The sequence below is a fragment of the Moschus berezovskii genome, chromosome 27, assembly GCF_049115385.1.
Source record: "Moschus berezovskii isolate FMDL1 chromosome 27, NW_MosBer_1.0, whole genome shotgun sequence".
NCBI classification, from domain to species: domain Eukaryota; kingdom Metazoa; phylum Chordata; class Mammalia; order Artiodactyla; family Moschidae; genus Moschus; species Moschus berezovskii.
The window spans coordinates 39,572,649-39,597,204 of record NC_142486.1 but is presented as its reverse complement, the minus strand read 5'-3'; the positions used below and the strand labels follow the sequence as shown (position 1 = coordinate 39,597,204).

The window sequence follows — 24,556 nt, the reverse complement described above, 5'->3', positions numbered from 1 at the left end:
CACAGCTGGGACGAGAGACAGCGACACCCGGGCGTCGAGTCGCGCGCCGGGCCCTCTAGGCTGGACGGACTTGGAGACTCGGCGGTTGGTAACCCTTTCTTGTTCCCATGGCTGAATTGTGAGCCGTAGCCCAGCGGGGCCTGGAACCGCAGCGCTAGCGCCCGCCCCTCCCCGGAAGTGCGTCCCTTCTACTTCCGGTTGGAGTGCTGATCTTGGCGCCCTGGAGACAGCAGAAGAGGTAGAGGGGCTGGGTGGGCCCAAGTGTTTCCAGACCTACGCCCCAGGACCCGCCTCTGAGTGGCGTGGAGCCGGGGTTGTGCTCCTCAGAGCAGCGGTTAGACGCTTGGAGGCTTGCGGTTGAACCCCGGGAAGAGGGAACAGCTTCCACGAAGCCGGGCTGTCTGAGGTAACCTGGAAGCGGCTTCCCCTTCGGCGCCGGCTCCGGAGCCACCGAGAGACGCCTGTCACTGCTCGCGGCCGCTGCAAGGCAGCCGGGGCCGTTTCGGAGCCGGTCGGTCAGACTACCCCGGGCGAGGCCCGACGCCAGGCTCCTGAGGCCGCTCTGCACCCTTTGCGAGGGTGGCGCCCGGGCCCGCGCGGCTGAAACCCGCTCGAACACTGCCTGCAGGCCCAGTGCTCGCGGACGCGCCCCGAGTGGTGTCCACTTTCCCGCCTCCGCCGGCGTTTCCTTTACTGGCTGATGTGACCGCGGGAGAAACGAGAGTCCTCGCCTCAGAGATCAGCCTCTGTGATGCGAAAGTTCGTTAAGTGTCCCCCGTGCCCCCTGAGCTGAGTGGGCATGTAGCCGGCCTTTTGTAGATATCGCGGCTTCCTGGGCAGAATTTCTGTGCCATTTCTGCTGGGTCACCTCAGGGAAAATGAGATTCACGAGGCCTCGCTCAGAGGTCTAAATGACCCTTGGAAAAGTTGAAAGTAACCAACACCAACTCACATGCTCTCCTTTTTTATCTGCTTGACATTTGGATAAACATTTTGTGAACAAGGGTCACCTGTAATTTTTCCTAGATCAAATTCAAAATACACGTATAATTCTTCATAGTTTTCTTTACATATCTTGCAAAGAAATGCCAAGGTGAATGTTGGTCAGTTAGTTGATTTCTTGTGGGGAGCCTTCTTTTTTTTTTTTGCTGTACTTTGGGGAATATGAGATCTGAATTATATGACCAGGGATCAAACCCTTACCCCCTGCACTGGAAGTGCGGATTCTTAATCACTGGACCCCCAGGAGAGTCCCTTGGGAGATGCTTTTTTTCAAGAAAATAAAGCTCCGGTTTTCCTAATTATTTTCCTTCTACTCTGGTCTCATAGTTTCAGCTCTCCTGGCAGTAATCACAATGGAAAGTAGCACTTTAAATGGTCCAGGAAGTGAAGGTTTCCATCTCAAGAGGATGAAGGGTAATAAAAGTGTACCCACTTACCAAAGACAGAAGACTAGGATGATATGTCGACATTAAAACAGAAACTCAGAATATACTCCTAATCTTTCCTTGACATGGAGAGAATGGCATAAGAAGTGCATGAGTTAAATATTTGGATAATCCCAAAACTCGTAGGAGCCAGTGGATTTTTCACCTGCTAACCTTTCCTGATTTTTTTTTTTTTTTAGAGAAGGAGAAGTCACCTATTGGAATTTGTCTTTAATAAGCTGTGCTGTATTCAGTTGGTTAATAGAAAAGGAGCAAAACACAGCCTGGCAGTTGATTTTTAAAGTTCATTTTTCTCATAATAAGTAGCAAGTAATAAAGTTCATGTGACAATATGTTACTGACATGAGCTTGTTTCTGCTCTCAGCGCCTTAGGAAGAAGATCCTTTTATTGATTTTATTCCAAACCAGATCGGGCCTCAGTTGTCAGAGGTAGCCGCTGGTGGGGTGTCTGATACAGGAGCAGAATTGTTCCTGGAGGAGAATGATGACAGTAGATCTGAAGGTGGCTGAGTTCTTGAATCCTCAGATCAGAGCTCTTTGGGAGACCAAAGGACCTGTGGCAGAGAACGCTGATCAGCTTAAGAAACATGCCCCACAGACGGACAGTCTCAGTCCTGAGAGGTCTCACCGGCACTTCCGGAACTTCCTCTATCATGAAGCAGCTGGACCCCGGGAGGTAGTTGACCAGCTTCAAGAATTATGCCGTCGGTGGCTGAGGCCAGAGATTCACTCAAAAGAGCAGATCTTGGAACTTGTGGTGCTAGAGCAGTTCCTGACCATTCTGCCCAGGGACACCCATACCCTCATAAAGAAGCACCATCCACAGAGCATCGAGGAGGCTGTGGTCCTGGTAGAACACTTGCAAAGGGAAACTGGCCAAACAAGGAACGGGGTGAGCAGAAAGATTCTTGATGTGCAGTGAAACAGAGTGAAGGTGGATATATTGGGGCAGTTAATTGGGAGGAAAAAATGGATTAGGTCACTGTTGTGTTGTTCCTTTAGCACTTGTGAAGCAGGACCTGAAAGCACAGACCCGCAGCCTTAGTCAGCCCGTAGGATTCAGAGATCCTGGCAGAAACTTCCCTGGCCTTAGGGACAGAGTTGAGTTTTGGTCTCTTTGGAGCTAGGGTGTGTTGAGGGTAATGAGCCTAGTCTGGCTTGGCCAAGGAGATGGACCTCAAATTCTTAGAAACAAACAAAAGGCACTAAGGAGCTGGAGAGTTCAGGGCAGATCAGAAAAGAAAGGACTCTGAGAGACCAAAAGAGAGTGAAGATATGACAGAGAAGGAACAAACCAAGCAACTAGGGGACAACTGTCCAGGAAGGGGAAAAGTAGAAAGAACACAGGGAAAGAAAGATTTGAAATCCCAGCAGAGTAGCTGAGAGAAGAAAGACCCTGAGGGGTAGTGTCCTCTGTACCATAGGCGAGAGCCTGCACTGCCCTCTCTCAGGGGTTGTTCCTGGCTCTGCTCTGAGTGGGGATCCAGGACATGCCCTTGGACAGGTGACAGCTCACCAGCTGGCCTCCGGCCCATTGTGAATACTGGGAGGGCACATGTTTGTCAAAATTATTTGCACATAGGTCAGAGCTATGGCTCTTTCCTCCCGCTTTTTTCTCCATTTCATCCCCATTGTCTGTGAGAATCTTCCCTGACCATGTGGAAAATCTGGTTGACAGGACAACTTTTAAATTCAATTCCTTAATCTTTTGAGAGAATTAGAAGACAAGAAACCACTAAGGCAAGGATCTAAGTTGGGAGAGAAAGCCTGTCAAGGCAGCACGAGAACAGGTGGCCTGTGCAACCCTGTTAGTGGGCCGAACGGGGCTGAATTCAGAGGGTGGGACTGCTGCCTTGGAGAGCTGGCAGTAACCACACCCTTTACTGGTTTCTCCCAATTTTCCCATGTTTTATGGATAGTTCTTGTGGAAAATTGGTGGCTGATACCTCTAGGTCTTTTATGTCATTTCCTTCAGCGTCTCCCTCTTTCCCCGCAGTCTGCACTCTCTGCTTTTTCCTCCCTCTCCCATCAAGCCCAACCCAAAAGTCAGTTCTGTGGTAACAAGTATGGGGGTTATTTCTAGGTTGCAGTCCAGGAGCTGGGAAAGGAGGCAGTGTTCTTGGGAGAAGCAGCAGAGGCCCCAGGCTTCCAGCTGAAGCCAGCAGAGTCCCAGCCAGTGGGCATGTCCCTGGAGGAAGAAGTTTGGAATATACACCAGGGTCTCCAAGAACCACTGAGCAGGAATACCCACAAAGAACCTGAGCCTGTATGTGAGAGGGGTAAGGATCTTCATGTTACTTTTCTTCTCCTGGGAGGTGGGATATAATTTAAGCCAGAATGTGTGAGCACTTTCTGGTTACCCTGCCCTGTGGATCTAGTAATGCAGCTACATTAGCAATTAGGATGCCCCCCAAGTGGCGGTAGAATAGGTCATATGGCGTTGAGGGTGGGGGTTGGCCTAAGATACAGAGATCTCCCAACCACAGAACCCTGGTAATAACAGCAGCAATTGTTTGGAAAAGTAAAGATGGTCTGGCTCACCTCATCTTGAAAATACAGAAGAAATCTGGATCAGAATGGATAGTTAGTGACAGAATGTTAGTAATAGAATGTGTATACTACTGTGTACCAAGGAAAAAGTAATAAATGATTTAAAAACTATCTCCTACTGTACACTGGAGTCCCTGAGTACTTCATTTGCAAATATGTTTAAACTTTGCCAAGGTGAACAATTTATGTCATCAGAGGAAAATAATAAAAAGAGTTTTCCTTTGTTACTTTTGCTTATGGAAACTGGGGAACTTGTTTTAGAGGCTGGTAGATACTTGGTTCTCATTAACAAGGAGAAAGCCATCTGGGCACCATACGCTTATAAAGACATCTCATCAATCCTGAAAAAAATCGGGGTCTTCTGTCTTTTAGAATTGACCATAGTGTATTAGAAACATAAGCAAGAAATATTTACTGTGGCTCCATTTCACCCACAGTGGTGCCTGCTCACCAGATCCTAGCCTTTCCTGAGCAGACAGACACCAAAGACTGGACAGTGGCACCTGAGCTTGTCTTGCCTGAGTCCCAGGTGAGCTGTGCTTTCCAGATTCTCGGGCTACTTCTCCCTGCTGCCCATGACCCACCCTGCCCAGCAGATGCTCAGAGGACTTAACCCAGATTTTCCCAGGACTTTGAGCACCTATTTGCTGATCCCTTGCCTACTTCCTTTCTACCGTCTCACTTAAAATTAATTCATGTGCTGTTAGTTCCTTTAGTGACTGGCTTACCATGCAGTTCATGGCTCAGAAGGTTGGGCCGCTTTTGAAGTGGCAAGTACCTGGCTGAAGTCCATTCTCTTCTTTAGAGCTTGTTGACATTTGAAGAAGTGGCCATGTATTTTTCCCAGGAAGAATGGGAGTTACTGGATCCCACTCAGAAGGCCCTCTACAATGATGTAATGCAAGAAAACTATGAGACTGTCATCTCTCTAGGTAAAGTTTCTTTTTCCCCTTCCCTTTGCACATCAGTGGACTAATCTGTCCTGTTTTGGGGGTTACTGAGAAAGCACCCTTGTGAGAGAGTCTGTTCTAGTAGCTGACTGGTTCTCAACTAGTTTCCCTGATGTGGGCAGGGAAAAGGTACACCAGATCACCAGCAAGCTTTTAACATGTGTACATGCTCATTCCTTATCCTAAATCTTGATCCTTCTCTTTTTCCCTCAAAATCGCTCTTCTCTTGTTTTTCCTTCACCCAGTATTTTAGGCTAGAAAACTTGTGGTCATCCTTTGCACCAATCTAGTCCAACCCCTGTAGTACTAATGCATCACTAGTTCTCTTGGCTCCATTCCACCTCACTGTGTGGCCTGAGTCCAGCCAAGTCTCAGCCTCCTGTGCTTCAGCATTGTGGTGTAAGCGCGGCAATCTCTAAAAAGGTCCAAAAAATTAAAAAAAAATAAAAATAAAAAGGTCCACCTCCATACTTGGCACCCCCTGCCAGCATTCCTCCCTGCCTGCAGTCTGTTCTCCACACAGCAGCCAGAATCCTTTAAAAAACCAGTTCATATCAGAACATGGCTCAACATCAAAACCTTAGCATGATTTTTTGCACAATCAAAATAAATCCAAACTCCTTATAGAGGCACCCAGGAACCCCCAAGTTCTGGCCCCTCTTCACTTTCCTCCCCTCGTCTGCCACTCCTGCCCTGCTCAGTTCTCATTAGCCACACTGGTCTTCTTGCTGTTTCTTGAACTCACCAAACTCATTCTGACCTTTGGATTTTCTGTACCTGGCACACTGGAAACTCAGTACTGCATTGTACAACACCTCTAATTTTTGTCCAACTCAGAAGAATTCATGTTATGTAAAGAAAAAAACCAAGATTTCCTTTTCTTAACTTCAATCGTGAAAACTGAAGAGAGTCAACTGGGAAACCTGTCTTAGGGGCTAGTAGATGCTTGTTTAAAATGAGATAGCTACTTCTCGGTACCATGTAACACTTGTAAAGTTGTTCTATCTCAACTGAAAGAATGAGGATCTTCTATACTTTTGAATTGAACTTGGGATGTTCAAAGATGGGAGGGAGAGAAATTTTCTTGTTCTTCCACAGCTGTGCCTGCTCACCAGCTCCTAGCCTTTCCTGAGCAGACAAATACCAGTGAGTGGACAGTGGCACCTGAACTTATTCTGCCTGAGTCCCAGGTGAGCTGTGCTTTCCAGCTTTTTAAGGCTGCCTCTCCCTGCTGCCCATGACCTGCCCTGCCCAACAGGTGCTCAGAGGTGTGTTAACCCAGATGTTCCCCCTGGGGAACTGAGTACTTCCTGGTCTGTTTGCTGATCCCTTGCCTATTTTCTACCATCTCACTTTAAAATAATTCATGTGCTATTAGTTCCTTTAGTGACTTGCTTACCTTGTAGTTCATGGCTTGGAAGATTGGGCTGCTTCTGTAGTGGCAAGTACTGAGCTTAAGCCCATTCTCTTCTTTAGAGCTTGTTGATATTTGAAGAAGTGGCCATGTGTTTTTCCCAGGAAGAATGGGAATTACTGGATCCCACTCAGAAGGCCCTCTACAATGATGTAATGCAAGAAAACTATGAGACTGTCATCTCTCTAGGTAAAGTTTCTCCCCTTCACTTTGCATAGGAGTGGACTAAACTGTTCTGTTGTGGGCATACTGAGAATGCACCCTTGTGAGAGAGTCTCTGTTCTAGTAGCCGACAGGTTCTCAATAAGTTGGTGTGGGGCAGGGATTACCAGATCACCAGGGAGCTTTTCCCTGGTACACATTCCTTATACTGTTGGAATTCTTGATCTCTTCTTCCATCTAAACTTGCCCTTACATCTTTCTCATCTCTGTAAAAGGCATCCCCATTCATCCACTTGCTCAGAGCAAGCAATGTCCAGTCATCCTTTACCTTGATCTTGCCATAATACCCCACTAAGGCTAGCGCTCTTGGTTCCACCTCACAGTGTAGCCTGAGTGTCACATCTCAGCTTCTTGTGCTCGTAGCATCCTGGTCTCAGGTAGTAGCATCTCTATCGAGCTTCACCTCAGTACTTTCTTCCTGGTACCCACTCAGTCTGTTTCCTGCATGGCAGCCAGAGTGTTTTTAAAACCTGACCAGATCATGACATTTTCTGCTTCAGATCTTACAGTAACTTCTCATAACGTTCAGAATAAATCCAGGTTCCTTACCAAGACCCAGGACCCTCCAAGGTCTGGCCCTTCCTCATCAACCTGCTGTCGTCTCCTGCCACTTTTGCCCTTGCTCTGGACTCTAGTCACACTACTCATCTTGTTTCATGGACTTGATGTACTCATTTCTTCCTCCTTCCCTCTGCCTGGCCCACATTTCTGCCTCATGACAGAATCCTCATTTTAGGGTTCTGCTCAGATGTTACTTTCTTAAGGAGACTTTTTATACAACTTTATATCTCAAGTAGCTTCACAGAAGCAGAATCTTAAAATGTTCCCTTACCCTCCCTTAGTTTTCTTCAAAACATGTATCACTTCCTGACATTTTATTTGCTTTTCTGTTGATGTTATATTGTTTCACTCTGCGCAAGAATATAAGCTTCGTGAGATCAGGGGACTTGGTTTATTTAGCACTATGTCCCTGCCACATAGAGGGTGCCTGGTGCACCATAGCCACTCACCACATATTTTTGGAATGACTGAGTGATGAATACTTTCCATACTTGGCAGTAAGATTTTGAGAAAGTCTGCTAAGTAATTCTTGTCTGTTTCCTCCACCTGGATATGAACCAGTGAGCTATGGGAGTGATAGAAATCTTTGCTAGTCCAGTGTCTGGTGCTTGAGAACTAAATAAAAAGTTATTTTATTTAACTTTTACTAAATAAAAGTAATGATGGCATGTATCAATTACGCCTGATACCCAACCCACTGACCTTTGCATTGACTTCCCTGAACCTGGACTTACCCAGTTTAAGTCTTGCTGCTTTTGAACTGTGGTGTTGGAGAAGACTCTTGAAAGTCCCTTGGACTGCAAGGAGATCCAACGAGTCCATCCTAAAGGAGATCACTTGGGTGTTCATTGGAAGGACTGATGCTGAAGCTGAAACTCCAATACTTTGGCCACCTCATGCGAAGAGTTGACTCATTGGAAAAGACCCTGATGCTGGGAGGGATTGGGGGCAGGAGGAGAAGGGGACGACAGAGGATGAGATGAACGGATGGCATCACCGACTTGATGGACATGAGTTTGAGTGAACTCCGGGAGTTGGTGATGGACAGGGAGGCCTGCCGTTCTGCGATTCATGGGGTTGCAAAGAGTCGGACACAACTGAGCGACTGAACTGAACTGAATAGTTAATAGGACTAGTGTGTGTATTTCTTGCAGCCTTTTCACTTTACTTCTACCTTAGTAGAATGTGGGATATTCTTGGTAGCAGAAGATGGGGATCATGCACTGCATTCCCGTGCCCTATATCTTTGTCACTGGTCCAGCTCAGGTTTATTTCTCAGTCTCCACTTTGCATATCCATCCACCAATGAAGTTTGTTATAAACCTGATATGAGATTTGGTGTTGTTAACTATTCAGGCATCCTTTGCTCTTCCTGAAATAGTTTGAAATTAGTGAACTGTTGTTAAGTTACCAGTCTGTGACCTCAGTTTTTCTGTTTCACAGCATTATTTGTGCTCCCCAAACCTAAAGTGATCTCCTGTCTAGAGCAAGGAGAAGAGCCATGGGTTCAAAGACCTCTGGAGTTCACGGACAGTTCTGAAGAGCTTCCTACAGGTAAGTAAACCATGGGAAGAAGGAAAATGTACCATGATAGGAATCTTTGCAAGGATTTCACATTTTACAGTTCTGCTTATCTATTTTTTAAAAAATTAGTGTTTGTCCAGTTTTTCTCTTCATTTACTGTGGCTTACTTTCTCTGACATATAATAAGCTGTTTCTCACGTTTATTCCAGCAGGGCTGAGGCTTAAAAATGACACTGAACATATTCAATCTCTATGTCTTTCTGACTTAGAAATACAAGCACCAGTAGCTATAGCATCAAGAAAGGCCAGATTGAAAGTTCCCCAGAAAACAGTTGGCAAAGAAAATCATGGTGATGTGCATAGGGTTGGGAAATTGCACCAAGATTTTCCGGTGAAGAAAAAAAAGAAACTTTCAACCTGGAAACAAGAGCTGCTGAAACTTATGGATCTTCAGAAGAAAGAACGTGCAGCAGAGAGGCCTTTTAAATGCCAGGAGTGTGGGAAAAGCTTCAGAGTTAGCTCTGACCTCATTAAGCACCAGAGAGTTCACACAGAAGAGAAACCATATAAATGTCAACAATGTGATAAGAGGTTTAGGTGGAGCTCAGATCTTAATAAGCACTTAACAACACACCAAGGAATAAAACCATATAAATGCTCATGGTGTGGGAAAGGCTTCAGTCAAAAGACAAATCTCCACACACACCAAAGAACTCACACTGGAGAGAAGCCCTTTACTTGTCATGAATGTGGGAAAAAATTCAATCAAAATTGCCACCTTATTAAACATCGGAGAACTCATACAGGTGAGCAGCCTTACACCTGTAGCACGTGCAGGAGAAACTTCAGCAGACGCTCAAGCCTTCTTAGACACCAGAAACTCCACCAGTAAAGGGAAGTTTGTTCGGTGTCCTCAGTCTAAAGAAATTTATCAAGTGGAGCTTGACTTTAAAGTTAAGAAAAATACAACATTATGAAGCATCAGGAATTTTTCATCAGGAAACTTTGGGATATAAACGTGCTTCTTAGAAGGAATCAAGATTGACTCCTCAAAGGATTTGTTAGTAGTTGCACTACGTGCTATTTTTACTAAAAGCTTCCAGGGAATTCCTTAGCAGGAGAGGTGTTCTAAGAACATTCTGAGTAAAGCAAAAAGCTGTTTGGGGATTGTATATAGCAAAACAGCAAATACAGCTTTGCATAGCAGATGCAGCTATGAAATAGTCTTCTTTGGCCACAGAGGTAAATATTGTTGGTTTGCATTGATTTCTCAAGGCACTGAAACTTATGATGGAAACATTTGTATTATGGCATGGTTTTCCAAAACAAAGCAATAATATGCATGTTTAGTTGCATACCATTGTCTTCCAGGTTTGCCAGTTTCAGTAATCTCATGGGCAGAAATGAATTCTAATGTAAAACTTTTGAAGAATCAAATTGGATTTTCTTAACTGTCCCATCATTGGGCGCTGTTCACAAATTTGGACATTGAGTTCCTTGTTTAACTTTTTAGCAAATTCAGCTCTAGAATCCTATTAGTACAATTTTTACTCTGATGAAATATTTTCTTCAGCAATATCAATTCTGTCCAGATGAACTAATCACTATTTTATACCTCTCTGCCGGTGAATTAATCACTATTTTATGCCTCTTGAAAAGGGAGAGCACCTCTAAGAAGGCGAGAAAATGGAAACAGGTTGGAATCTTTAGCCATGTAAAGAAGAACTTCCTGCAATAAAAGAAACTAGACTGTTTATATCACAATATCAATAGGATAAAACAGCCATGAAAATGAGCACTTTTTTTCAAGGTCTAAATGGAAATTAATGGGAATTCAGGATCATCTTCTCAGGTTTTTATCTATTTGCATTTTAATTTGGTTTTTGTTTGTTGTTAAGAACAAGGAGAGAGTTACATTTGTCTGGGAACTAGAGTGTTTTCTGCACCAGGATCTTGTGGCTCCCTGGACATATTATTCTGGGAATCCAGTGAGCTGGAGACCAAGTTCCCAAAAGGGGAGCTAATGCTGGGTGGCAGGCAAGGATGGACAAATGCACCTCTACATTGGTTAACTTACACTGTAACTGTTAAGTAGGCAAGGGCACCCTACTTCTGTCTTCTCCATCCTTTCAGGTAACAGCCTTAGGTTACGAATTTGATAGACTGCTAGAAATCTCCTTAGGTTGTGAGTTATCTTGTATCTCCCCCTTTTATCTGCTCAGTGATGCAGATATGTTCCTGGTAGAGCATCTAGATGTAATCAGGAAAGGAGTTAAATTATCTCTTCCAAATCTCTGACTTTATAAAGTAAGGAAGTTAGGCCTAAAGAGATCCAGAGGCTTGTTACAACCATGTAGTTAGTGGGTCTGTTGGCTGTCACTTAGCTGCATTAGTCAGGCCTGAAGGCAGGATCAACAGGACTGATCTATATGTTGTTCCTGTCCAGCCAGCCTAGATGATATTGTTTCTAGCTAGTAAAACATGCCTGTTTCTTGATTGGTTACTGAAACATTCTTAAATCTCCATTGTCTCTGTGAAATAGAGATAATGCTTAACTCAGGGTTCTCTGGGGATTAGAGGGATTGATGAAGGAAAAGCACCTGATGATCTGACTGATAGTGGGGTCTCAGACACTGTACACATCCTTCTCTTTCCTCTGATCCACAGTGGTGTGTTGGGTAGACTGACCACAGTGAAGGAGCAGATCCATTTGTGGCTGTTGCAGCTTCTTCCTGGAGCTGAGCACTCCTTGTGGTGGTCTGCTCAGTTGATTTTTTCCCTTATCTTCAGTGCTTTATGGTGTAAGTCACCTGACCTGTTGGTGTGTCTCTCTCAGCAGGATTTCATTATCTCCCTAAGATGAACTCTAGCAAGTATTATTTCCTAAGCACAGGTAGCTCTGCAGCTCTGGTCTGTATGGATCACTGAACATCTTTGGTCTCAAACCCCTGGGACTCTTGTCTCTTCTCCCAATATATACAGGTTTGGATTTCTTGCTGGTGCTACATTCAGTCATTCAAGTTAATGAAATCCTGTTATGTGCCCAGGTACTCTTCTAAAGTAAGGATACAGTAGTGGACAAAGATACAAAATGCATATCCTCATGGACCTTGTATCCTAATGAACAGTAAGAAGGGAATGGTTAGATGTTTTTGCTTCTTGCAGTTAGGGTCCAGAGATAGTTTTGAGCAGTGGGTTGTGTGCAGAGGTCTCACTTCTTGGCTGAAATATTTATTTGTTGGTGCAGGACTCTAATGCTGTCTTTTCCTGCCTCAGCCATGTAAGCATATAGAGAGAGGGGACAAAATTCATAACAGTCTGGAATGCCGAGCACCCAACATTGGGGAGCAGTACCTGTTCTGGAGAGTTCCCTAGACCTCTAGTGGACTTTGTAGGAAGGATTAATAAACTTTTCTTGTGTTAAATCACTGGGATGTTGGTGCTGTGTGTTTCTGCAGCATAACCTGGCCTGTCTTGTTGGAAACATTAGAACAGATCCAGCACTTGCTGGATGGCACATGTAACCCAGTAGATATTGACAGTCTTCTTGAAACAGGAGAAATGTGAGCCTTAGAATGAAGCCAACACCACAGCAGACAGAGCAGGGTGATAAATACTCAGGTTTTAGAGACACCATTGAACTGTAGGATCAAGCATCACCTGATACCTAGAATTGCACTGGACTTTTCAGCTACATAAATCTATACATTTCTAATTATTTAAGCCAGTATGATTGGCATTTCTGTTCATTGTAACTGAAATAATTCTAATATATAGAGCAATAACTGATTTAAGATAATATATGTAGGAGAGGAACAGTGTTCTTATATATATACATATTCTTTCATTATGGAAATTATCAAAATATCTAAAGTAGGGAAAATAATATGACCCTTATATAGGCTTTAAAAATTTTGCCAGTTTTTACATTTATCCACTCCAGTGTTTTGTTTTTATTTTGTTTGGGGTGGGTGGGTTTTGGAATATTTGAATATTTGGAATTTTTTTTCTTTTTAGTATTTGAAGCCAATCTCAGACATTATGACATTTCATGCATAAATAGTTTATTTGTTAGAGAGAAAGAATCCTTGACAGTCTCTGCCCTAATCCATCTATGAGAAAGAATTCCCTGTCAACAGAGGCTGTCTCCACATGGCACAAGCTTAATTGAGAACATGGGAGCTGCTTTTTCCTCCCTCAGAGGGCTTCCAGAACTTGACCAACAGCTTCTCAATATGACTCTGTAAGAGGACCCTCTTGATCTCCTCTGCACCCCATGGTATTAATTTATGAGAACCAACAGGCAGCCCTAATGCCTCATAATAAGGGTGGTCCACAAGGAATACTAGATGCCTATAGTGATCACTTGAGCAACTTATTAAAAGTTGAAACTTCATGATCAACTGCTAACTTTTTACAAGCCCCAGTGTGATTTACTCATTAAGAGTTCAGTAGTAATAGTTAATTGTTGATTTTCTAGAAGCCATCAAAGAACAAAATAATAATAGTAATTACACTTTAACATTTTCATATGGGACATTTACCTGAAGCTCAAAAAGTACCCTCATTTATCTACTTTTCATTGGTCTTCTTTTTTTCTTGAAATAATGTGTAAATGAATGCTAAAAATACTATAGTAAAAATACTTTTTACTATAATTTGAATCCACTTCTTTCTAAGCATTCCTGTTTGATTGTATTTTTTACAATTAGCATTTAACCATCACACTTCAGTAACTGCTAAGATGAAAAATGAAGTGGATATTTAATATTCCTATTCTAGTTTCTTCCTTATTTGGTACCATACATTCTCTTAATGAAGTTTCTCTCCTTTTCCGTGGTTGGTGTCCACTTGTTCCCTTGATCCTCTTTCTGTTGTTCTAAGGTTATTATTCTGTGCTTCAGCAGTCAGTGTTCTAATAGTCAAGAAGTGTGGTACAAACTACTTTGACAGATCCCTTCATGGCCAGTTCAGCTTACCTTACTTTGTAACTATTGACTTAATCAACAAAGTGTTTTTTGCAACCAGTCCTGGTGCCATAAGCTAGGGTTTATCACCTTTAATTCCCAAATTAATGTATTAACCATGCTGCCAAAAACTGGTTCTGTCTTTATCTCTGGCTGTGGATGTTTGCTCACTAAAACTGTTGGAGAGATATGTACTGTGAATGTTCATTTATTCATTCAACATCAGATATTGATACTTATGTGCCAGGTGCATTGTTTTAGGTGCTGAGATTTTATGTTTATGAACATTTTTGGTTTTGCATTTTTGCTTCTAAAGAATGCTGGGTTGGGGATAAAGTGGGCATTCTTTAGGCTCCTTCTCCATGGTTTAAACAATTTGTATAATATTTGTTGTATTCATTTGTTTGGCACTTTGGCTTTCCATGGTCAGTTTCCCACTCTGTCTTACCTTCAAGACCAACCACAGCTTCCCAAAAACAGAATAGGAAAAACACAACTCTACTGTCTTACATACCTTAATGTTTTGTTTTGTTTTTTAATGTGGTTGGGTTGATTTAAGCTCTTTATATTTTGAGAGTGGATTTGCACAATTTGGAGAGCATCTCCAATAATTTTTAAGAAAATATTATAAGTACAGACATGATTAGAGCATTAGAGCAGAAATAAGAAATCTAGATACATTCTCAGTAAGTCATGAAGACAGAAAGCCACCTCCTATGAAAAGTTGGGCACTTTAGTATATCAGCAATTATATCCTACTTGCCAAAAGAGTATTTTTAAAGCTTGTGTCAAGTTTTTATAACTACAAACCCCCAAATGATGAGAAACATCATCTCAGGAAGCATTACTTGACACTAAAAAAACTCAGTAGTAGAGAAATTATTATTGAAGAATTTGAGTAGACATTTCTCACAATAAGATATACAACTGGCCAGTCAGCATATAAACAGAACGTCATTAGCCTTCAGGGAAATTCAAATCAAAATCACACTGAGTAAGTTCCCTGGCAGTTCAGTGGTTAAGGCCCTTGCTGTCACTACCAAGGGCCCAGGTTTGATTCCTAATTGGGAAAATAAAATCTCACAATTCACTAAAGAAACAAAAAAACATTGAGATACCACTTAACCTCCCCTAATGTGGCTATAATCAAGATTAATTCATGTTATCAAGGATGTGAAGAAATTAGAACCCTCATACACTGCTTGTGGAAATTTAAATTGTACAGCCATTGAAGAAAACATTTGATCAGTAACTTAAAAAGTTAAACATAGAATTTCCATTTGTCCCAGCAATTTGACTGCTAAGCATTGTATATACCCATGAGAAATGAAATCTTATGTCCACAAAAAACCTTATATATGAATGTACATAGCAGCATTATTCACAGTAGCCCTGAAGTAGAAAGGACCCCAAAATCTACCAACTGATAAATGGATAAAAAATGTTATAGTTGTACAATGGGATATTATTAGCAATATAAAAATAAAGGAAGTTATGATGCATGCTACGACATGGATGAAAACATGCTAAGTGAAAGTAATTAGACATAAAAGGTCACATGTATTACATATCAAGAATAGACAAATCTTTAGAGAGCAAAAGTGAATTAGTATTTTCCAGGAACTGGAAGCTGCAGGGTGTCAAGTTTGCTAAAGATATGGGACTTTTTCAGGGGATGATGAAAATGTTCTGAAATTAGCGATGATGAAATGTAAATATACTAATAAACTGCTGAATTAAATACCTTAGATTGTCAATTTTATTATGTATTATATCACAATTTAAAAACTGACAAGGGCTGTAAGTATGTATCATAATGCTGTTTTGATCTGCATTTCCCTAATGACAAGTATACTTCCAGTATTAATACTAGCAGGTGGGACAGGGAAAAAGATTGTGGACAACAAAAAAGGGAAGATAAAGTATAGGCTTTGAAAAGAAGTAAACTAATTTATGAAGATTTGCAGAGGCAGGGATTAGCTGTCAGAGTGGAGAACCAGTAATACAGGAAAGAAAGAATATGGTATAAAGATTGGAAAAGCACTAAAAAAACTAATAGTATTAGGGTTCCAGCTCTGGGTAAGTTGAAATAAGCATGCTTCACCTTTTTTCTCACATAGACAACAACCCTAAAACCTGGGTAAAATGCATGGAGCAGCTATTTGAGAACTTTATTAATAGCAGGTGAATTGGAGAACAACAGAATTCAAGGCATCACAGAACTGACAGTGAGTTTACAATTTATGTTCTCTGATATTCCTTTACCTCAGATTAGCACAACTAGCAACCTGGAAATGAACACTGTAGTAAGATGGAGACAAAAATACAACATTTATTTATGACAGAAACTCAGGGAACTAGGAAAAGAATGGAACTTCTTCAACCTATAAAAGAGCATCTATTTTTATAATTAATTTTCCCACAGCTTGTGGGATCCCAGTTTCCTGACCAGGGATTGGACCCAGGCCATGGCACTGAAAGCACCAAATCCTAATCACTAGGTCACCAGGGAACTCCCAAAGAGCATCTACTTTTTAAAAACCTATTGTAAGCACCCTGCCCCTGCACGCCGCAAATGGTGAGCGAGACTGCGGAGACGTGCTGAGGAGCGGAGGCGAGTGTGCAAAGCCGCTTCCTCCCTCATAATCCGGAGTCCGGCCAGGCTCTGCTGCAGGGACAATGTACTTTTCCATTCCTGAAACCGAGTCACACAGTGGGAAGAGTGGCGGCTCAGCCAACGTGGTTTATAACATTCGTGTGAATAGAGTTCTGCACTGTTGGGTGTGCAACAGCCAGCTCCTGGGGCTGCACGAGCAGCTTCGGAAGGAATATGGGGCCAGTGTGCTTCCTGTGTTTCCCCCAAAGAAGCTTTTGGCTCTGACACCGGCTGAGGTGAAACAGGAGAGAGCAGTTAGAGAAGTACATGCAAACTGTTCGGGAAGACCCATTGCTTGGAAGCAGTGAGACCTTCAAAAGTTTCCTGCGTCGGGCACAGCAGGAGACACAACAGGTCCTCACAGAAGAGGTCTCTTTGGAAATGCTGCTCAGCAACGGGCAGAAAGTTCTGGTCAACGTGCTAACTTCAGATCAGACTGAGTATGTCCTGGAGGGTGTGGCTGCAAAGCTGGATATTCCAGATGACTTGATCGGCTACTTCAGTCTCTTTCTAGTTCAAGAAAAATAGGATGGAGCCTTTTCGTTTGCACAGAAGTTGCAAGAGTTTGAGTTGCCTTATGTGTCTGTTACCAGTCTTCAGAGTCAAGAGTATAAGATTGTGCGGCTGCTGCTAAGTCGCATCAGTCGTGTCCGACTCTGCGCGACCCCATAGACGGCAGCCCACCAGGCTCCACCGTCCCTGGGATTCTCCAGGCAAGAATACTGCAGTGGGTTGCCATTTCCTTCTCCAATGCATGAAAGTGAAAAGTGAAAGTGAAGTCGCTCAGTCGTGTCCGACTTTTAGCGACCCCATGGAATGCAGCCTACCAGGCTCCTCCATCCATAGAATTTTCCAGGCAAGAGTACTGGAGTGGGGTGCCATTGCCTTCTCCTAAGATTGTGCTAAGGAAGAGTTATTTGGACTCTGCCTATGACGACGATCGACGATGTCATGGAGAACCGGATTGGCCTGAACCTACTTTTTCTTCAGATGGTAGCAGACATTGAGCGTGGGTGGATCCTGGTCGCCAAGGAGCAGTAGCAACTCAAATCACTGCAGGAGGAGGTCTCCAAGAAGAAGTTCCTGCGAAGGAGTGGCTGGGCCAGACACTGCGGCACTATGGCTACTTGCGCTTCGATGCCTGTCTGGCTGACTTCCCAGAGAAGAACTGTCCGTCCAGTGGTGATGAGCGCAGGCAACAGTAAGCTCAGCCTCCACCTCCGCCTGCCTGGCCAGCAACTCCGTGAATTCACCTTCCGGGTCACCCGCATGCGATGCTGGTGGGTCACCTCCTCTGTGCCACTGCCCAGCCGAGGCACAAGCAAGTGAGGTATGCCTGGAATTGGCTTTTGAATACCTCATGAGCAAGGACCAGCTACAGTGGGTCGCCATCACTAGCCCCCAGGCTATCATGATGAGTATCTGCTTGCAGTCCATGGTAGATGAACTGATGGTGAAGCAATATGGCGGCAGTATCAGGAAGATGCTGCACCGGAGGGTGGGGGGCACCCTGTGATGCTCAGACAGACAGCAAGCCGTGAAGTCACCACCGCTGTTTGAGTCACCAGATGCCACCCGGAAATCCATGGTCAAACTCTCATACAAGCTGAGTGCTATGAGCCTGTGGGTGATTGGCACTCCTGGTACAGATGCCAGTGCCAGTGACGTCCATGGCAGTTTAGCCTTCGAGGGCATTGGAGATGAGTACCTGTATCTCCAGCTCTCGGATGTCTGCCCTTTGCCCCGGGGGAGTGTTCATGAACTAGCCCTGTGCCTGTATCCCACCCTGCCTCCAAAACTGGGGGCATTTTCCTTTCTCTTGTCCCCTTTTCTCCTCTGGGCCAGGGGCCTCCTAACCCACCTCTTTTTCCCCCACCCTCCCCCATCCTGGGGCTGGCTACACAAAGGATCGCCCAGAGCTGGCCCTCAATGCCAAATTAGCATTTAGTATTTTGCACAAAGTCCACGGGACCATGGCTACCTGCCTGGGGAGGAACTACAGTTCCCTCCAGGCTGCTTCTGGCTTCTAGGGGCCATGAGCCAAGGGGATGGGTAGAGGTCTGTGTATGGTCTGGCCCAGCTCCCTATCATTAAATTCAGCCTGATTGCTCCCTAGAACAAACAAACAAAACCTACTGTACATATCACTTAATTGTCAGAGACTGAATGCTTTCCCTCTGAGATAAGGAACAAAACAAGAATACCCACTCCTGTCACTCCTGTTTAGCATTGTACTGGAAGGCTTGGCCAGTCCAATCAAGAAACAAAACATCCAGATTGGAAAGGAAGAACAAAACGCTCTTATTCACAGGTGACATGATTGTCAATGTAGAAAATCCTAAGACCCTACAAGAGTTTCTGGAGTAAGTACACTTAGTAAGATCACATGATGCAAAGTCAACGAATAAATTCTCTTTCTATACACTGGAATTAATATAGTTTACAACAGCTTCAAAAAATTAAATAGTTATAAATCTAATGAAACATGAAGTCAAACAAGTCCTAAATAAATGGGAGGATTTAACCATGTTCATCTATTTTGATCTTACAGTATTCCTGCCAGTTTCTGTATTCATTTTATAGATGATGAAACAAAGTGCGAGAGAGATCCACTGGCTACCACAGCTAATTATTTGCAGACTACAACAAGGTTCCCAAGTCTCTAGGTTCCTAACGTTCTAGGATATCTTCCTGCATTTATTTATTTGTTTAACTAGCTGAGCAGGGTCTTAGTTGCTGCAGGGGAACTCTAAGTTTCAGCACGTGGGATCTTTTTAGTTGCGGCATGTGAAATCTTGCTCCCCTGCCAAGGGTGGAACCCCACACTCCCTGTATTTTGAACGCAGATTCTTTAGCCACTGGGCCACCAGGGAATTCCCTCCCTCCTTATTTAGACAGCAGGGTATTTGGATGGCAATATTGACAGGAAAGAGAGGTGGGTGGGGGACAGAGGGACAGAATTGTGTTTGATTATGGGAAGAAGTGAAGGAAGGGCAGTGATTCTCGGTAGCACTACTGTGGTGGCCTCGACTGTAAACGGAGGGCGAAAAGGTGGGATTGCTACAAGGACCCTTCAAAATAGGAGAAGCGGAAGCGCCGAGTCAAACTTAAAGGCAGTAACCAATACGAGGGATTAACAAGTAAGCGGTTTAAATAGGTTGTGACGCAATGAAGATCCCGTCTTCTTATTGGGTAAGACTGCTGTCGATTAGCGAAGGGGCGGGACAAGATGGGGAGGGCTATGCGTGTTCCGCGGCGCTGTTTCCTGGCTTAGCCTTTGCGCATGCGCCAGACATTCCGTAAGTCCCGGCTTGCACAGTGGCAGCTTCCTGCTCCGCACTGGGAAAGACTGCCTGGTGGATGACTGAGTTGGGCGCCGTTTTCCCGGTGGGCGGACCCGAGCTCCGCGGCTCTGTTCTCTCTGAGGCTCTAGTGGTGTCTCGGATCCTCGAACGGGAAGACACTCAGTGGCCATGAGCTGCAACCTCATCTGTTTGGAGAGGCCTGGGAACGCGGAAGCCTGGTGTGTGCGCCCTGTCGCGCTTTGCCGTGTCCCTCACTTTCCCCGTGAAGTCGCCTTTGAAAGGCCCTGAGCCTCTTGTTCTCGTGATTTACGCGAATAAAGCACTGGTACACCAGGGCCTTATGGCACTCATGTGCTGGGCAGTGGGGACACGACAGCTCAGAACTCCTTGTCCTCAGAGAGCGCCCAGACTATGGAGTAGATTACCCCGCAGAAACAAATTCTGGTGTTTAGGTGGGTAACGTAGCTAAGCAAGGGCTGTGTACCTGTGGCGCAGAAAGCCAAACTGACCACAGGTGTTTGCAGTGTAGTAGACGCAGGGTGCGGAAGACAACAAACACCTGTCCGGCCCCCAATATTAATAGTGCTGAAGTTCAGAAATCCCACCTTAGAGCCAAAGGAGTGAAAACGAAGGGGAGACAGATCTCAGGGACATCTCAGCCGAGACCAATTTTAATCTTCGTTTGTACTCTTTATAATGCTTAGGTTTTGGATACCCGGTCAATAAACCAGGTCTAAAGACCCTAGTCGTCTTTGTCTTTTCTCATCTATTTATTCATTTGCCAAATGTTTATTTTAGGGCTAGACACTTCTTGAGGTGCTGCGATTCACCAATGAAACAAATTACCCGTTCTCCAAGAACCATAGATTCTGTGGGGATGACAGACATTAAATCTATTAATATATGTCAAATAGTGAGATATGCTTAAAATTACTATAAGATGGTACTTCTCTCACACCAACCCAGACCGTTTACTCTGCACCTTCTAAGTGCCAAGCACTGGGCCAGATGCTATACAAATAGCATTGTATGCCAGCAAATTTGGAAAACTCAGCAGTGGCCATAGGACTGGAAAAGGTCAGTCTCCATTCGAATCCCAAAGAAAGGAAATGCCAAAGAATGCTCAAACTACTGCACAATTGCACTCATCTCACATGCTAGTAAAGTCATGCTCAAAATTCTCCAAGCCAGGCTTCAGCAATATGTGAACTGTGAACTGCCAGATGTTCAAGCAGGTTTTAGAAAAGGCTGAGGCACCAGAGATCAAATTGCCAACATCTGCTGGATCATGGAGAAAGCAAGAGAGTTCCAGAAAAACATCTATTTCTGCTTCATTGACTATGCCAAAGCCTTTGACTGTGTGGATCACAATAAACTGTGGAACATTCTGAAAGAGATGGGAATACCAGACCACCTGCCTGCCTCTTGAGAAACCTGTATGCAGGTCAGGAAGCAACAGTTAGAACTGGACATGGAACTACAGACTGTTCCAAATAGGAAAAGGAGTACGTCAAGGTTGTATATTGTCACCCTGCTTATTTAACTTATATGCAGAGTACATCATGAGGAACGCTGGGCTGGAAGAAGCACAAGCTGGAATCAAGATTGCTGGGAGAAATAGCAATAACCTCAGATATGCAGATGACACCACCCTTTTGGCAGAAAGTGAAGAGGAACTAAAAAGCCTCTTAATGAAAGTGAAAGAGAAGAGTGAAAAGGTTGGCTTGAAGCTCAACATTCAGGAAACAAAGATCATGGCATCTGGTCCCATTACTTCATGGGAAATAGATGGGGAAACAGTGGAAACAGTGTCAGACTTTATTTTTTTTGGCTCCAAAATCACTGCAGATGCTGATTGCAGCCATGAAATTAAAAGATGCTTACTTCTTGGAAGGAAAGTTGTGACCAACCTAGATAGCATATTAAAAAGCAGAGACATTACTTTGCCAATCAAGGTCTGTCTAGTCAAGGCTATGGTTTTTCCTGTGGTCATGTATGGATGTGAGAGTTGGACTGTGAAGAAAGCTGATTGCCGAAGAATTGATGCTTTTGAACTGTGGTGCTGGAGAAGACTCTTGAGAGTCCCTTGGACGGCAAGGAGATCCAACCAGTCCATTCTAAAGGAGATCAATCCTGGGTGTTCATTGGAAGGACTGATGCTGAAGCTGAAACTGCAATACTTTGGCCACCTCATGGGACAAGTTGACTCATTGGAAAAGACTCTGATGCTGGGAGGGATTGGGGGCGGGAGGAGAAGGGGACGACAGAGAATGAGATGGCTGGATGGCATCACCGACTTGATGGACATGAGTTTGAGTGAACTCCTGGAGTTGGTGATGGACAGGGAGGCCTGGCGTGCTGTGATTCATGGGGTCGCAAAGAGTCGGACATGACTGAGCAACTGAACTGAATCTTTTTCTCTGTGCTGCATGGTATTGTTATGCTCAGATGAGAAACAGAGGCGTAGAGAATTTCAGTATTTTCCCCAACATCATTCGTATGAGTTGAGCTGGGACTGGAAACCATATCTAGTTGATGGTCAAGGCCTGTTTGATTTCCGTTAGGTAACTCATATGTCAACCTGATTATACCCACTTTGTAGGGATTGAATTTGGCAACTCGGAGAGCTCCCATCAGCTCTTCAGACTCTCCTGTTATCAGCAACTGGTGGGCCTCACAAGCTTTCAGCCAGCTCTGGGAGCCTTGGTCATAATGGTTGGACCCCAAGCTGAATTCAGGTATAGGATCCTGGAGCTGAAAGTAATTCCTGATGATTCTGCACAGGGAGATCCAAACCTGGGTGAGAAGAGAAGCATTGAGAAGGCATTGAGCTTGGTGCAGCATCCTGAGTGAGAACCCAGCAGAGGAAGGCATGGTGAGAAAGGGAGAATGGAAATCAGATCGGAGATGGCCTCGGTGAGGGGACAGGCAGTTGAAAAAACGTGGAGAAGCTTAATTTAGCTTCTGCTTAAGCACTTGTTTTCCTCATCAGTGTCCATGCCAGTTTTTTTTGTTTCTCCACCCTGTGCAGCATGTGGGATCTTGGTTCCCCAACCAGGAAGCAAACCTGTGCCCCCTGCAGTGGAAGTGCAAAGTACTAATCATTGGATTGCCAGGGAATTTCTGATTCCCGATTTTAGGAGAATAGATTTCCTTTTCCCCTTTGAAGGAAGGAGGGAGAGTTCTCAATAGATCTTGGCTGCAGAGAACAAAGGAAGGGAGGTATGTGTCCCTGTAGAACTCAAGCTTTTTCCCCACACATTACAATGATCCAAGCCATCTCTGTAAGTGAGAATCTTCTGGGTCTTGACGTGTCTTGTAAGATAGAGGGATTGCAGTGCTCAGTCAGCTGTGGGAACTTTGGTTGCATCTCAGTGTCTAGCTTGCACCTCTCACAAAGCAGATTAATAAGACAAAACTGCCTTTATGAAAATTACTATCTTATTTAAAATGGAATCAGTGCTCAAAGGAGCAGATATCATGCCCCACCTCTAGACATCAATTGCATGAGCAACAGGAAGAAGGTTTACTTTTCTACCCACCAGAAGAATTTCTCCTGGCCCAGCAAAAGAACTGCCAAGAGGAGATTGTCAAAATTCAGACAATGAAAACTCACTACACTCCTAACTCTCATAGTCCTCCTTTGGATTCTTGAGCCTCGTCCTCCAGACTAGCTAACTGTTGCGGGTTTACATATTCCAACCCTAAATTGTCCCCAAATTAATTTTTCTGACAAAAATAACAGGCTATTTTATTGTTTTAGGTAAACACCAAGTACTGGAGGAGGCTGTGAGAAGCGGTGGGAGACCACCGCCCGCCACCCGCAGCGACGGAGGAAGAAATGACCTTGAGAGGGCGGCGCCCATGCAGAGACCCCAGGCTCCACGGGCCTGAGATTTCGCGGCGTTAACTCTTTCCCGCCGACAGGCTGCTCACTCAGTTGCGGCCGTGATAAAGCAATGGGCGGTGCGGAACCCTCTCCGGAAGTACGTCACTTCCCTTCCGGTTGGCCGGGTTCTGCGGCCCCGGGGAACTTAAGTGGAACCCTGCATTCCCTTCTTCCCCCCGCCCCTAGCCTCTGAGTGGCGCGCTAGACGGCGAGGCGGGGGCTGACCTCCTCAGAGCCGCTGTTAGACTGGAGGCGACTTGCGGTTGAGCCCTGGGAAGAGGGAGCGGCTTCCGCGAAGCCAGGCAGTCTGAGGTAACTTAGAGGCGGCTTCCAGTTCGGCACCGGCTCCGAAGCCGCCGAGAGACCCCCCGCCGCTGCTGGGCAGCCGGACTGACCCGGGCTAGGCCCGCCGTCAGGCTCCTGAGGCTGCTTTCTGCACTCTTTGCGCGGGTGGCGCCCTGTGCCGCGCAGCTGGAGGCCTCTCGGATACTGCCCGTAGGCCCAGTGCTCGCGGGCGCACCCCGCGTCGTGTCCACTTTACTGCCTCCACACTGGCTGATGTGACCGCGGGAGAAACGAGAGGCCCAGGCTCGGAGATCAGCTTCCGTGTTGCGAAAGCCTGTTTAGTGTCCCGTGCGCCCCCTGAGCCGGCCGTTTGTGAATACCGCGGCTTCCTGGGCAGAATTTCTGTGCCCTTTCTGCTGGTCATCTCAGGGAAAGTTAGACAGACGGCTCTTTCTCCCCACCCCCACCAGCATTGCTTAGCGGTCTAAAGAACCCTTGGAGAATCTGAAAGAAATCAGTAGCAGTTGAATGTAATTGCCACTCACGTGGGCTCCTTTTTTTTTTTTTTTTTTAATTTCTTGACTGTGCTGGGTCTTTGCAGCGTGCGGGCTCTTTGTAGTCGGTGGACTTTCCCTAGTTACCTGCTAGACTCACTTGCCCTGGGGCGTCTAGTATCTTAGTTCCCTGACAAGGGATCAAATCCACATCCCCTGCAGTGGAAGGCGGATTCTTAACCCCTGGACCACAGGGAAGTCTCACCACTTGACATTTGAATAAACAGTATG

At 44.8% G+C, this 24,556-nt stretch overlaps 1 protein-coding gene and 1 pseudogene across 5 annotated transcripts; both read left to right on the top strand.

Moving 5' to 3' along the window:
* The first annotated feature begins 140 nt into the window (after positions 1 to 140).
* LOC129545310 (zinc finger protein 75D-like) lies at positions 141 to 23,504 on the top strand. 5 transcript variants are annotated; one of them, XM_055409324.2, is made up of 8 exons: positions 141 to 2,340; positions 3,532 to 3,727; positions 4,436 to 4,527; positions 4,804 to 4,930; positions 6,047 to 6,138; positions 6,425 to 6,551; positions 8,589 to 8,699; positions 23,361 to 23,504. In XM_055409324.2, the coding sequence occupies exons 1-8, from the start codon at positions 1,930 to 1,932 to the stop codon at positions 23,489 to 23,491; spliced, it is 1,287 nt and encodes a 428-aa protein (XP_055265299.2). In that variant the 5' UTR covers positions 141 to 1,929; the 3' UTR covers positions 23,492 to 23,504. The 5 variants fall into 5 exon arrangements, with proteins under 5 accessions (XP_055265299.2, XP_055265300.2, XP_055265298.2 ...); XM_055409325.2 differs by lacking the exon at positions 23,361 to 23,504 and adding an exon at positions 10,329 to 14,902; XM_055409323.2 differs by lacking the exon at positions 23,361 to 23,504 and adding an exon at positions 8,939 to 14,902.
* On the top strand, positions 15,050 to 18,629 carry LOC129545312 (sorting nexin-17-like; annotated as a pseudogene).
* Positions 23,505 to 24,556: the final 1,052 nt, after the last annotated feature.

Excerpts from the sequence above, each read along its gene's own strand:
- LOC129545310 (XM_055409320.2), top strand. The coding sequence starts at position 1,930 with ATGATGACAGTAGATCTGAAGGTGGCTGAGTTCTTGAATCCTCAGATC. Across the intron at positions 4,528-4,803 it reads TTGTCTTGCCTGAGTCCCAG|AGCTTGTTGACATTTGAAGA; the intron begins GTGAGCTGTGCT and ends TCTCTTCTTTAG. Across the intron at positions 6,139-6,424 it reads TTATTCTGCCTGAGTCCCAG|AGCTTGTTGATATTTGAAGA; the intron begins GTGAGCTGTGCT and ends TCTCTTCTTTAG.